Source organism: Pteropus alecto, unplaced genomic scaffold (assembly GCF_000325575.1).
Source record: "Pteropus alecto unplaced genomic scaffold, ASM32557v1 scaffold155, whole genome shotgun sequence".
NCBI classification, from domain to species: domain Eukaryota; kingdom Metazoa; phylum Chordata; class Mammalia; order Chiroptera; family Pteropodidae; genus Pteropus; species Pteropus alecto.
This window is the reverse complement of record NW_006438113.1, coordinates 16,032,115-16,045,677: the sequence shown is the minus strand read 5'-3', so window position 1 is coordinate 16,045,677 and position 13,563 is coordinate 16,032,115. Positions and strand designations below refer to the sequence as shown.

At 36.3% G+C, this 13,563-nt stretch overlaps 2 protein-coding genes across 3 annotated transcripts in view; one reads left to right on the top strand and one right to left on the bottom strand.

Moving 5' to 3' along the window:
* CTNNA3 (catenin alpha 3) overlaps positions 1-13,563 on the bottom strand; it is a 1,378,877-nt gene that overhangs the window by 789,339 nt on the left and 575,975 nt on the right. The window lies entirely within an intron of this gene.
* LRRTM3 (leucine rich repeat transmembrane neuronal 3) overlaps positions 9,464-13,563 on the top strand; it is a 157,677-nt gene continuing 153,577 nt past the window's right edge. Inside the window, exons 1-2 of the mRNA XM_006915589.3 lie at positions 9,464-10,040; positions 10,386-11,917. Coding sequence (XP_006915651.1) covers positions 10,037-10,040; positions 10,386-11,917 — 1,536 coding nt within the window. The 5' untranslated portion in view covers positions 9,464-10,036. The remainder of the gene's footprint in view (positions 10,041-10,385; positions 11,918-13,563) is intronic.

Here is a 13,563-nt window from a genome sequence, read left to right as displayed (position 1 = left end):
CAGATATCGCAAGAAATGTAAATATCAACAAAATTCAGAACTATTATGAGAAGGAAATAAAGAGCAATTGGTGAAAAAAACTGAAGAGAAGCAAGTATCCATGTTATTAATACAAACCTCTCATATTTGCTTTTCAAACTATGTACACAAAATTCAGTTCTCTAAGATTTTTTAATATTTTCCATTTCTCAGTTACCTATTAAATTTCAAGTACACTGAGAAAGCTAATACTATAAGCCATTATCAGCTAATACTGCAGAATTCATTTGTTGATAAATGGAAAAAATATCCAAAAAGAAAAGTCACCATAGGCACTGGGGACAAAGTACTGAAGATAAGAAAATCACTGAGGGAGAGATAAGGAGGCACTTGAGGGGAAATCTTCTCTTTTGATTACATGCGTGAAACTCACATTTGAACATTGGGCTTATTGTGTGAGGATGAGGTACAACTGATGTGGTCTGAAACAGTTCCTGAGTAGATGGGGTCACATCTGATGAAATAAATCTTCCTGGTGTCAACCCCCAGGCAGAAAACTGGGTCTAAGAAAGACAACTCTGTATAAATGAGTCATATTTCTATATTTGTTCTCTTTTTGTTATCTCTTAATTTTTTTTTAATTCCTTAAAATTCTGTTTAAATATTCAGCTGTGCTACTTGTTCCAAAAGGAGACTATATCCACTCTTGGGCTGAAGTGTCAAAAGGGGAGCTGTGATGCCTAACGCCACTATAAGGGTATTGGTCATGAGCAATAAAAGTCTCAAATTGCGATTACATCTGAGGGACAGAGAGTCACAGGAATCGCTTCCTACTTGCTCTCCAATGTGAAGTTCTCAGAAAGGGATTTTCTGATCACTCTATCAGATTGTCACTAGCCCTTATCTTCCATTACTTTTCTTCATAGCACTTAGATCTAGTCAACACTGTAATGTGTCTAAGATGTTTTATTTTTGGCTATCTAATCAACTAGACTGCAAGTCCTTTGATGGAAAGCACTTTGCCTTTGTTACTGTTGTTGTATCTGCAGCACCAAGAACAATGTAAGAGCTGGATAAATATTTGCTGAATAAGTAAATTTTCAATCTAGTATCCGATTTAAATATATATATATATATTTTTATTAAGGACCCATGGCATTTGCTTCCAGGGACTAAATGAATTTCTGCCTAAATCACTGTTTTGCCACATGGGGGCTCTGCTGTCAGCCACAAGGGATTCCCAAGCATTCCCTCACATTTTTAGGGGAACTACTTTTCAGTCAGGATTAAGCATTAATGATACAGAGAAGGGTTCTCTGGCCTGGTTTAAGAGTCCCCAAATAGACTAAACTATTTTAGTGTAAAGTAAGGACCCACAGGTTCCTATTCTCTCCTACCGTACTGTAAACCTATGCAGGGTTTCTCTTCTCTCAGAATTTTAATAACTCTTAGGTCTGCAGCATAAAATTGAAAAATCAGACTTATTATTTGAGAAATAAAAATAGAATTGACCAATGGAACATTATGAATTTTTATCCAAATCAAGATTTCTATTATTTTTCCCTGCCTGGTGGTTGGGGAACTTAATTCTCAATGCTGATATTTTTGTCAGAAAGGCAAATTAAAAAAATATATACTTGTATACCCAGTTGAAACTATTATACACAGTGCTTTAAATAAAAAGAAAATTCTATAGACTGAATGTTTGTGCCTCATCCCCCAATTCATACATTGAAATCTAATCCTCAGGATGATGGTATTTGGAGGTGGGGCCTTTGGGAGATGATTAGGTCATGAGGGCTCTGCCTTCATGAATGGGATTAGTGCCTTTATAAAAGAGGCCCTTAAGAGCTCCTTTGCTCCTTATGCCATGTAAAGTAACAGAGAAGACAGCAGTCTATGAACCCAGGACGCAGGTTCTCACAAGACATGGAATTTGCCAACTCCTTGAGCTTGGATTTCTCAGCCTCCAGAACTGCTGAATTTAGTATCATACTCTTTCTCAGTTCCCCACTTTCTATGTTAACATAGTATTAAATAAGTAGACAGTATTTAACTTAAGATGACTCTATAAGCAGTGATGCTGCTGGATTAAGTGGTATAGTAATTATGTTTCCATTCTCATAAATTTCTATTGTTTATAAACCACTCAGTCTATGGTATTGTGTTATAGCCTCACAAATGGACTAAGAGAAATTTTTCTTTGAAAAGTTCTTGTTACATCAGAATACATGTAAAGCAAACACAGCAAAATTTTTATTATGACACCATTTAAACGATGTTGACCTTATATTCAGAGCACAGCCATCCATGTAAAGTAAAACATCAAATATTAAGGTACAAATTTGGTTAAAAGACTTTCATAATTACTCTAAAACTCCTTTGTTCTTCTGTGAGAAATTATAATAAATTTGAGAATATATACAAGACTATAAATTTTATAGTGCGGCTATAGTGGCATATGTTCCTTCATCGAATTTGCTCTAAATAAAAAGCTAGAAAACTGATTTCTCTCAATATAAACAACTACATATGAATTTTGACTGCTGTTCTTTTAATAGAAACTTTGTGAGCTTCTGTTAAAAGAGTACCTCAGCATCCATACAAAAATTAGCAGGTTCGTTTAGCAAGAAACAATATCAAATGATTGTTTTGGCTGACTACAGGCAAAAAAGGCAAGTGAGATGGAAAGTGAATATGAATGTTAAACCAACATAGACTCATGACCCCTTAATATTACTAATTGCTCTCAACCTTGCCATTTGACCCATTACTAAGTACTCTGTTAGCATAAACCACAAAATATAAATACATATTTTCCTCCAAGATTTAAATCTTATATTATTCAAAAGTGCTACAAGTCTTAAATTTGCTACCAAAATTGAATCTATACCCTATGTGTCCATTTGAGGCTGGATATTCTGCTTATATTAATGAATGGACTCTTCTTCAACATATATGTAATTAAAATTTACTCCTTGCAAGTCAAATGACACAAAGTGAAGTAATCAACCAAATGTAGAATACGGAACAAGCTACAGTCCAAATGACCCAGTATCTCACAAAAAATTGATGGCATTAAATATTAAAAAGAGTTCAGAAATATGAAAACCAAATGCAATGTTTGGGCTTTGTTTAGATCTTGACTACAAACCAACTTTAAGGAGTTATTATTAATTTTCTTAGTTATAATAATGCTAGATGGTTAAATTAAAAGTCTTTATTGGTTAGAGTTGTATATTAAAATATATATGTGGGTAAAGTAGCATGATTTCTGAGATTTCCTTTTAAAATATTCTAGAAAAAAATGTGGGAAGGAAAGTGGGAATAGATCAAATAAAATTAGCAAAATATTGATAATTGTTTAAGTTGATGTTTATTATACTATTCTCCCTACTTTGATGTGTTTTTAAATTTCAACTAAAACAACAACAACAACAGTAACACCGTTATTTCCTCAAAGTCATGTAGTCTTTTCAGTCTTCACAGTCCATTGCTAAGTGTTACACTTTAAGTTTGTTATTTTTCCCTATCTCCAAATTTAGCTTAGGAATATCTCTGCAGGAAGTGACAGTGAGGCATGCAATAAAACCTGAGAAAATGGATTGATGTTACAGCATAAATGTATCTTCAGGTAAGGAAGAGAGAGATGTGTTAGATAACCAGCTAAGGTCTCACTCATTTGAATTTGCCTTGTTCCAGAAAGACTGAGAAACCATTTTAATGGTTAGACCTGGAACTTTATTCATCCATTTATCTAAGTCAGAGATGTTCACTAAGAACCATATGTGACCAGACAGGGTTTTTAATGGACCCCTTGAAGCAAGCAGATGGAAACCAAGGATATTTTAGAGATGTGTTAATGCTCTGATCAGGATTTAATTACAAATGTACAAATGCAGATGAGTACTCTAACCAACTAGAAATGAAAAATATATATTTTTATAGCTGCAAGAAACTCTGTGTTAGTATTCTGACAAACCCTATTACATAACAGAATAACTGAGTCAAAAACATTAAGCTCTTTACAATATCTAGATTAAATGCATTTACTGGTTTATCGCTTTTTGATTTAGAACACAGAATATCAATGACATATGCTATATAATAACTACCTGTGTTATTAAAACTGTTGTAGAAAGGGAGTACTGAGGAATTTTTTAATAGTATTAGTAAATTCTGACTCCACCCTTTGTCACATTAGGGTCCCTTGATATATGTTCATTCCAATATATGCTCATGACCAGAGAAACTAGACAGAATCAAAAAATAATAATAATTTTCTCACAGGTACTCTGATTCCAGAAATATTTTATAGCATTTTATAGTCTACAATGTATTTATACATGAACTATAAAAACTGATCCTAAATAAAAGCCTTAAAGATTCATAGCACAGGATTTTTGTGTCCTATTTTGCAGAAAAGCAAACTGATACCCCAAGATGTTTGACCAGAGTCAGTTCCAAATTCTAAATGTCAACTGATAAATTCAATAAAAAGCATGTCATGCTCTAAATTATTATAGAAAGACACTGAATTCACCAAATTTATTTTCTAGAATGAGTAGTCTAAATGTTCTCATATCCAGTCTTTACATAATTTTCAATTTTCAACAAAGACTGTAGCTCTTGCCCTCCCAGGCTATATGCAAAGATGTTGCCCTGTCTAGGCCATCTGAATAGAAATCCACGTTGCTATTGCTTAATGGCTAATTTTGCTAATCATTTTATAAAATATTTAAAAACACATCATGGTGATTTGAGGCCTAATATCAAAAAGATGTTTTCAAAAATTAAATTCTCATAAACCTGAAGAAAAGTGAGAGCCAATTTCAGACTTACTCCAAATGTGTTGAACTCTTGATCTTATTCCCAACACTTGACCCATGGAAGCTGTTAATGACTTCACCAACCCCTCCATTTGCTCAGCCCATAAAACTAAGAGTTGTCTTTTTCTTCTTTAGCTATTACTTCCACTTCTAGTTCATTAGGAAATTCTTGTTGCTTTACCTAAACATATACCAGAATTTAACCAATTCATACCACTTATACCACACTGGTCCAAGACCCCCATCATCTCTCTCCTGGATTGGCACAATAGCCTCCTTACTGGCCTCCCTGCTTTTGTTCTTGTTCTTTTAGAGACTATTCCCACAGCAGTAACACAAGTGATCCTTTTAATAGGTAACTTGATCACATCTTCACTCTGCACAGAAGATTGAATTGGCTTCCAGTTTTTCCCCGAATTAAGGCAAAATTCTTACATTGGCATACAAAGCCCTCCATGGCCCAGTACCTAGTACCAATCTGACTTCACCTCCAATTACGCTACCCCCTTTATCCCTGTACTCTATATCGGCCTCTTTGCTGTGCATTGAACACATGATCTGCTCTCACCTGAGGACCTTTGCACTGGCCATTCTCCATATATATTTAAGGTTAACAACCTCATCTCCTTCAAGGGTTTGCTTAAGCCACTTTCTTACTCTTTGCACTCCCAATCTTCCCTAGCCTTTTTTACTTTTCTTTTTTCTATAGTAGGTACTACATACATATTTTTGCTTCTTTTTTTTTATTGTAGATCTTACCCCTTTAGATTGTATGCTTAGATCATTGTTTGTACGCTGATGTACTCCAAGTGTCTGAAACAGTGGTACATAGTGGATACCTATATATTTATTAAATGAATGAAATCTCTGAGGCCAACCCATTGTTAAGATATCAGTACATCCTCTTTAAGCTCTGATTTTCTAAGTTTGTAGTTGGTAATTCAGTTTTATATTGGCCTAAAATTTGGCATTATATACTGAGATTGAATTTATTTACCCAATTTAAACAAAATATATTAAGCTACTTGAAGTACTATAAGTGCAATAAAGAAAATCTTTAGATATGTGACACTATGTTTTATAATTGCATAAATCATTAAGGCCCTAGATTCATTGGAGAAATTTAACTTGTCAGGCAGTTTATGGTTTGTTCTGATGTGGTATTAGGTGTAAACAAATTTGCTAAATACGTAATGTAGTATAATGTTGCTTCTATTGAAAGGCAAATCAGAAATTATCATCTTGCTATAGTCAATGAGTAAAATGAAAATAAACTTTTAAAAGTACACCAGCAAATTACTAAAATCTTTTCATTGGAGAAATTTAACTTGTCAGGCAGTTTATGGTTTGTTCTGATGTGGTATTAGGTGTAAACAAATTTGCTAAATACGTAATGTAGTATAATGTTGCTTCTATTGAAAGGCAAATCAGAAATTATCATCTTGCTATAGTCAATGAGTAAAATGAAAATAAACTTTTAAAAGTACACCAGCAAATTACTAAAATCTTTTAAAATATTCTTTTTTTTTTTTTTTCTTTTTAGGTACTACTCTGTCTTTAGAGTCATTTCTATAGCTTCAAGTATTCAGTCTGGCTTAGGATTGTATTATTTTATTATGGATATCTCTCTACTAGCCTCATGGATGATCTTCCCTCTTCAAGAACTTCATTATCTTGAACTAGGACAGACCCCATGGTGATGCCAGCTTAAGAACTAGTACCAAGGTAGGGGCTACACAAAGTGCCTGGAGTCAGACTCAGTCCAAGAATGGTTACTGATTACTGTTGAAGAAAAGACCAACAGTCAGTTTTAAGAGGAAATATCAATTATGAGATCTAAAGGATGAAGTTGACGTCAGAACTACAAAGCAAGACAAGATCAGAAGCCAAGGTAACAGAAAATGTCTGCAAATTAAGGGCAAGGTGGGTAACACAGCAGAGAATGTTATTCACCATAAATAATCCAAGATCTCTCCTAGGAAAAGCAAAGCGAGAGAATTAAATTCTCAATGGACTCTTTTGTGCTTCTGTCATCAGAGAATGAGGTAAGAACAAGAAGCACAAAGTTGATGGGACCTCCAGCCATCCTAGAGTGGCCCCATGGAGAAATGCAAGGTGAGAAGAAAAATCAGAGATTTTCAAACAACAGAGCTATAAGAGAGAAATATTATTACAGTTACCTTTAGTCTTTTTTAACAGATACAAGTTGTCAAGCCCCATAGGGGATGTTAGATGATAAAAGTTGTAATATGCCAAGGGAATATTCAAAAATATATTTACTGTTCTCATGAAATTTACAGCTTAACTATGAAGACAAGAGTTGTCTATGAAAAGTGAAGATTGTTTGCTTACCATCTACATTTCTACTTTCCAGTGTCTTGCCTTTCACATACATTCTTTAAGAAAACTTTCTTCAAAATTGTATCCGATTTCACCGCCTGAGGAACTCTGCAGGGATCGATCCCTTGTGCATAAGACTAGCATTACATAACCAGTTTATCCTATATCAAATGTACTTGTCACCCTCATAAAAATGTATTTGTTAAATGACTATTTACATCTATAATGTGCCATGTGCTGTTCTAGATATTAGGGAAACTGAAGTAGACAAAACACTTTTTGTCCCCATGGAACTTATATCACAATGTCATAGGTTTATATACCCTCTCTTCCTACTAGGAGAAAATGTATTATTTTTAATCACTCCCTTATAGTACATTTCTTCAACCTAGTTGTCTATCAGATTCTGCCGATAAGTACGGCCTCTTCCATTCCCATAAATCAGAGTCTTGGGGAGGGATTGGAAAATTCATCTTTTTAATAAGCTCTCAAAGCATGAATAATATGGGGGGAACCAGTGCCCCGTTAATAGCAATCTGAAGAACTGGTGATTTTTGTTGGACTCTATCTGTGTGACCCCTTTTGATTGTCATGACTAACTGCTACCAAACTTCTCATCTTTAGAGAATATAAAAGCTCTCTGGGGTTTTCACAGCTAATTCACATAACAAAGACTAACAAGGCAAACTTTTAAAAAGAAGTATACCATTTATTTTTAAACAAAATGTTTTTCTCTATGGGGCAGAAGTTACCATATTCTGCTTTGAGGAAGAAAAGAATCAAACATAAATTACCAATTACGGTCCACAGAATCAAAAGATTCATTTTAAAGGTAAAGTTATGGGGATTTAGGATGCTTTCTTATCAAAGAAGGCAAGACTGAGTGAATCTCAGAAACCCATATAAGAGATAATTATTAAAGTAGTTCTTTGTGAGTTAACAATTAGTATAGTTAACATTTAAGACTAAACATGTAACACCAACAAATACAATAAAGTTGATATTCAAATAATAACTAATGCAGGCTTATTACATGTCACACACTATTCTAGGTACTTTAAAGATATTAAGATGATTTAATGCTCAACCCTCTATGAAATGGTTTTTTTTAATGTCCATTTTGTAGAAGAGAAAACTAAGGCATAGAGAAAATAAGTAAACTACTCAAGGTTACATAGCTGGTAAATTTTAGCCAGGATTTGAACTTAGGTGTAAAAATCCATGCTCTTAATTACTAGACTAAACTGCCTATCCTTAGTTTTTATAATACTTCTTTAGAAGATTCATACTAAAAAAGTTCATACAAACCTATTCTAGGAAACATTAAATTTTTTTTTTATTTTTTATTACAGCTTCCCTGCCCCAATGCCTTAATCAGGCTAATTTTCATTTGACTTATTTTAAAATGAAGACAGCAATGTTGTTGAAGCAGGATCATTTAGTGATTAGAGGTTCACGCATAAGAGAGATATGGTTCGGAATCTCATTTCTGCCACTTGTTTGCTATCTGACCTTGAGTAAGTTACCTCTCCAAGTCTCAGTTTCCTCATCTTTAAAATGAAAGTTATAATGGGACCTACATCATAATACTGGTTAAAGATAAAACAAGATAGCCCATTTTAAGCACTTAGAAAGTGCTCAATAAATATTTAGTGTAATAAATAATAGCAGCATCAACAAACTGAACCAAATGATCTCTTGATTCTTCTACTCGGACTGAAAATAGTTGATTTCTAATTTAAAAAAAATAAAATGACAACCAAAACAACAAACCAAGCCACAAACCATTAAGCCAATTATGTCTTTCGTGGGAAAACCACAAAGGCTATTGGACACATTAATTTATATATCATTAGTTATCCCCTCTATCTAAAATGTATGTGTTCTAGCATCCTGAGACACCTTGCATAATATAACCACTGTGACTCCAAGAGGTCAAATGGGCAAGCAGTTAATGCTTCTCTATGAAAAGCTCAATAATTAATTTTATAAATTTAAATTCCAAGCCTACGTTGAGGTTAAGAAAAATTGACATTCGTTCTGTGGACTTAATGTCAAGCTCCAGGAAAACTCTGGGCAGCACACATTCAGCTATTAAGACGAGGCAGACAATAAAGACGTTGCCAAATTGTAAAACAAGACTCAGAAATTGCAGAAAATGTTGCTAGTTATTGATTATGGTGACCATTCAGTTCTTATTGAGACACCCAAAACAATCATTCATTTTCCAGCAGAGAGCCTGCTCATTTGCAAGATAAAAGAGAGACATTTCTGCACATGCCCATAATGTTCTTCACCACTGGGGGCAGCTTTACATAAGACTGCATTCACTGAAACCAAAGCAACAGTCCAAGCAGCTTTCAGAATGACAGTCTGCAGAAGTGAGCTGAGCGTGTGTGCGGTGCGGGGCTCAACTGCTTTCTGGGCTCCGACGCAGCTCTGTGGCTGAACTGGGTGCTCGCCACCAGAAATGCTGGGCTATGGAATACAGATGTGGCAGCTCAGGTAGCCCCACGTTGCCTGGAGGAATACATCATGCTTTCCGATAAGAAGAAATTGTAGAAGCCAGTTCTTTTTTTTAACGCCCCCCCCCACCAAAAAAACTGTAAAGATGCAAAAACGTAATATCCATGAAGATCCTATTACCTAGGAAGATTTTGATGTTTTGCTGCGAATGTGGTGTTGGAATTTATTTGTTCTTGGAGTGTTCTGCGTGGCTGGCAAAGAATAATGTTCCAAAATCGGTCCATCTCCCAAAGGGTCCAATTTTTCTTCCTGGGTGTCAGCAAGCCCTGACTCACTACAGTGCAGCTGACAGGGGCTGTCATGCAAGTGGCCCCCTAAGCCAAAGTGAAAGACCCAAGGACGACCTTTGAACAATACAAAGGATGGGTATGTTTTGTCATTTTTCTTCTTTCCTTCTTAAAAAATAATAATAATAATAATAAAATCCTGTAGTTATGTATTAATTCTGCCTTAATTATTTTAGAGATTACCTTGCTCTGCTATAAGACTATAAATTCAATTGCTTAGTGGACACGTTTCCTGCTTAACTATTAAAAAAAAAAAACCTAAAGACGGTTCTCTTTAAATAACAAAGAAATGATATTTGATGTTAAGTGTTGTTATCTAGATTCAAAATTTTTTAAAAGGAAATACATGCCTGTTTTTGCTTGATTAAAAATAAATGAATTCTCTTTTGGGGGGATAACTTTTCTAAGTTGTTTTTATTTCCAGGTTTCAATGTAATTAGGCTACTGAGCGGATCAGCTGTAGCACTGGTTATAGCCCCCACTGTCTTACTGACAATGCTTTCTTCTGCCGAACGAGGATGCCCTAAGGGCTGTAGGTGTGAAGGCAAAATGGTATATTGTGAATCTCAGAAATTACAGGAGATACCCTCAAGTATATCTGCTGGTTGCTTAGGTTTGTCCCTTCGCTATAACAGCCTTCAGAAACTTAAGTACAATCAATTTAAAGGGCTCAACCAGCTCACCTGGCTGTACCTTGACCATAACCATATCAGCAATATTGATGAGAATGCTTTTAATGGAATACGCAGACTCAAAGAGTTGATTCTGAGTTCCAACAGAATCTCCTATTTTCTCAACAATACCTTCAGACCTGTGACAAATTTACGGAACTTGGACCTGTCCTATAATCAGTTGCATTCTCTGGGATCTGAACAGTTTCGGGGCTTACGAAAGCTGCTGAGTTTACATTTAAGGTCTAACTCCCTGAGAACCATCCCTGTGCGAATATTTCAGGACTGCCGCAACCTGGAACTTTTGGACCTGGGATATAACCGGATCCGAAGTTTAGCCAGGAATGTCTTTGCTGGCATGATTAGACTCAAAGAACTTCACTTGGAGCACAATCAATTTTCTAAGCTCAACCTGGCTCTTTTTCCAAGGTTGGTGAGCCTTCAGAATCTTTACTTGCAGTGGAATAAAATCAGTGTCATAGGACAGACCATGTCCTGGACCTGGAGCTCATTACAAAGACTTGATTTATCAGGCAACGAGATCGAAGCTTTTAGTGGACCTAGTGTTTTCCAGTGTGTCCCGAATCTGCAGCGCCTCAACCTGGATTCCAACAAGCTCACATTTATTGGTCAAGAGATTCTGGATTCTTGGATATCCCTCAATGACATCAGTCTTGCTGGGAATATATGGGAATGCAGCAGAAATATTTGTTCCCTGGTAAACTGGCTGAAAAGTTTTAAAGGTCTGAGGGAGAATACAATTATCTGTGCCAGTCCCAAAGAGCTGCAAGGAGTGAATGTGATCGATGCAGTGAAGAACTACAGCATCTGTGGCAAAAGTACCACGGAGAGATTTGATTTGGCCAGGGCTCTCCCAAAGCCCACATTCAAGCCCAAGCTCCCCAGGCCGAAGCATGAGAGCAAACCCCCCCTACCCCCCACAGTGGGAGCCACGGAGCCCAGCCCTGAGACCGATGTTGACACTGAGCATATCTCTTTCCACAAAATCATCGCAGGGAGCGTGGCCCTTTTCCTGTCCGTGCTCGTCATCCTGCTTGTTATCTACGTGTCATGGAAGCGGTACCCTGCCAGCATGAAGCAGCTGCAGCAGCGCTCCCTCATGCGAAGGCACAGGAAAAAGAAAAGACAGTCCCTAAAGCAAATGACTCCCAGCACCCAGGAATTTTATGTAGATTATAAACCCACCAACACGGAGACCAGCGAGATGCTGCTGAATGGGACGGGACCCTGCACCTTTAACAAATCAGGCTCCAGGGAGTGTGAGGTATGAACCGTTGTGATAAAAGCGCTCTTAAAAGCTCGGAAATAAGTGGTGCTTTCTTGAACTCTGGTGACTATAAAGGGAATGTGGTGTCCCCTCCCATTCCCTCTCCCTCTCACTTTGCTTGCAAGGTCCTTCCCTGTCCGTTTCAGTACAGTCATAATACTGGTCATTTTCCTCTCATACATAATCAACCCATTGAAATTTAAATACCACAATCAATGCGAAGCTTGAACTCTGGTTTAATATAATGCCTATTGTATAAGATCCTTTACTGATGCCATTAATGTCACACTTGTTTTAAGATAAAACTTCTTTCATAAATAATCCCCCACATCTGCTGTTATTTTCCTCCTGGTAGAAGCAAATCTACAGTTCCAGGAGGTTTGCAGTTCATTGGCAAATCGAGGAAAAAATGAATGGTCCCAGGTACTTGGATCTTGAACTGATTCCAGGAGAAGGCTTGCTTACAGGAACATTTAGAGACAGAGGCTTAAAACAATGCCTGGCTTAAAAGAAAACTGCAGGGAACTATCAAAAGATGGTGCTGGGTTAAAGCAGCACCATGAGCTGTTTTCAGAGGTGTCTGAATTATAAGGCGAGTCTAGGGAAAAGTGTTGAAGGGTTAAAATGATGCAAGTAGACAACTGCAAAATACGAGGGGATGAAAAAACACAAAGTTATAGACTTGAAGTCTTATCTCCAAAATCCATCCCTGTAAAATCAGGATAGAGGTTTCACTGTCAATTTCTTTTAGCCTCTACATTTCCAAAATAACGAAATTAACTGAATAGCCAAGAAGCAAATTTGAGGAGGCAGATTTCTCCGCTGCTCCTCACCTTAGGGAGCTTTCAGAGATGAGGCTTGCAAATAGGAAGGCAGCTTGCTATATGTATGTGGTTGGGAGCTTACCAAAATTTCTCTTTCCTGCTCTTTCAAGGATTCTAACATAGTGAGTGGAATCATTAGCTGTCTGTTCTTCTGTCTGGGATTTGTCAGGCTGTCCTGTTGTGTTCCATCATGTGTCCTGTACACACTCGTCCCCTAATTACTGACACTTTATTCAGAGGTGTAAAGAGAACACGTTCCAAAACATGCTTGCTACCAACAGCCTCATTAAAAAGGATGATTTTGATAACGTCTTAATAAATGTATAAAATAAATCTTAAAGGAAAAAACACCAATTCTATGGCACTTGTCTTTGCTTTTCTATTGCTGATGTTACAGTGTCCCTATGTTCATCTGTATTGTGAACTCATCCATCAGTATGACTCTGTACAGACCCTGTTGGCAATGTGCAAGCTGCATGCATGTTTTTATGTTATAGGTGAAAGTTTATTGACTGCAGCACAAATATCACAGCTTCTGTATTTAAGTAACTTTGACCACAGTTCATTAAGATTTTAGAAAAATGTCTTTAGTCTGTATCCTCTTTCATTCTTTAAAATGAACAATTCAATTACAGGAGCAAAAATCAGGAATTGCAACATTAAGTCTGTTTCACTTAATTTGGCTTGAAAGCCTCACATCTTTACTCGTGTCCCTGTTCTTTCAAAACAGAATCATTGCAGTAAAAAAGAAAAAGTAAATGGTTATTTTTACCAGCATTTTTATATACTTTGGAGGCTTTTCATATGCTGAGAGGATAA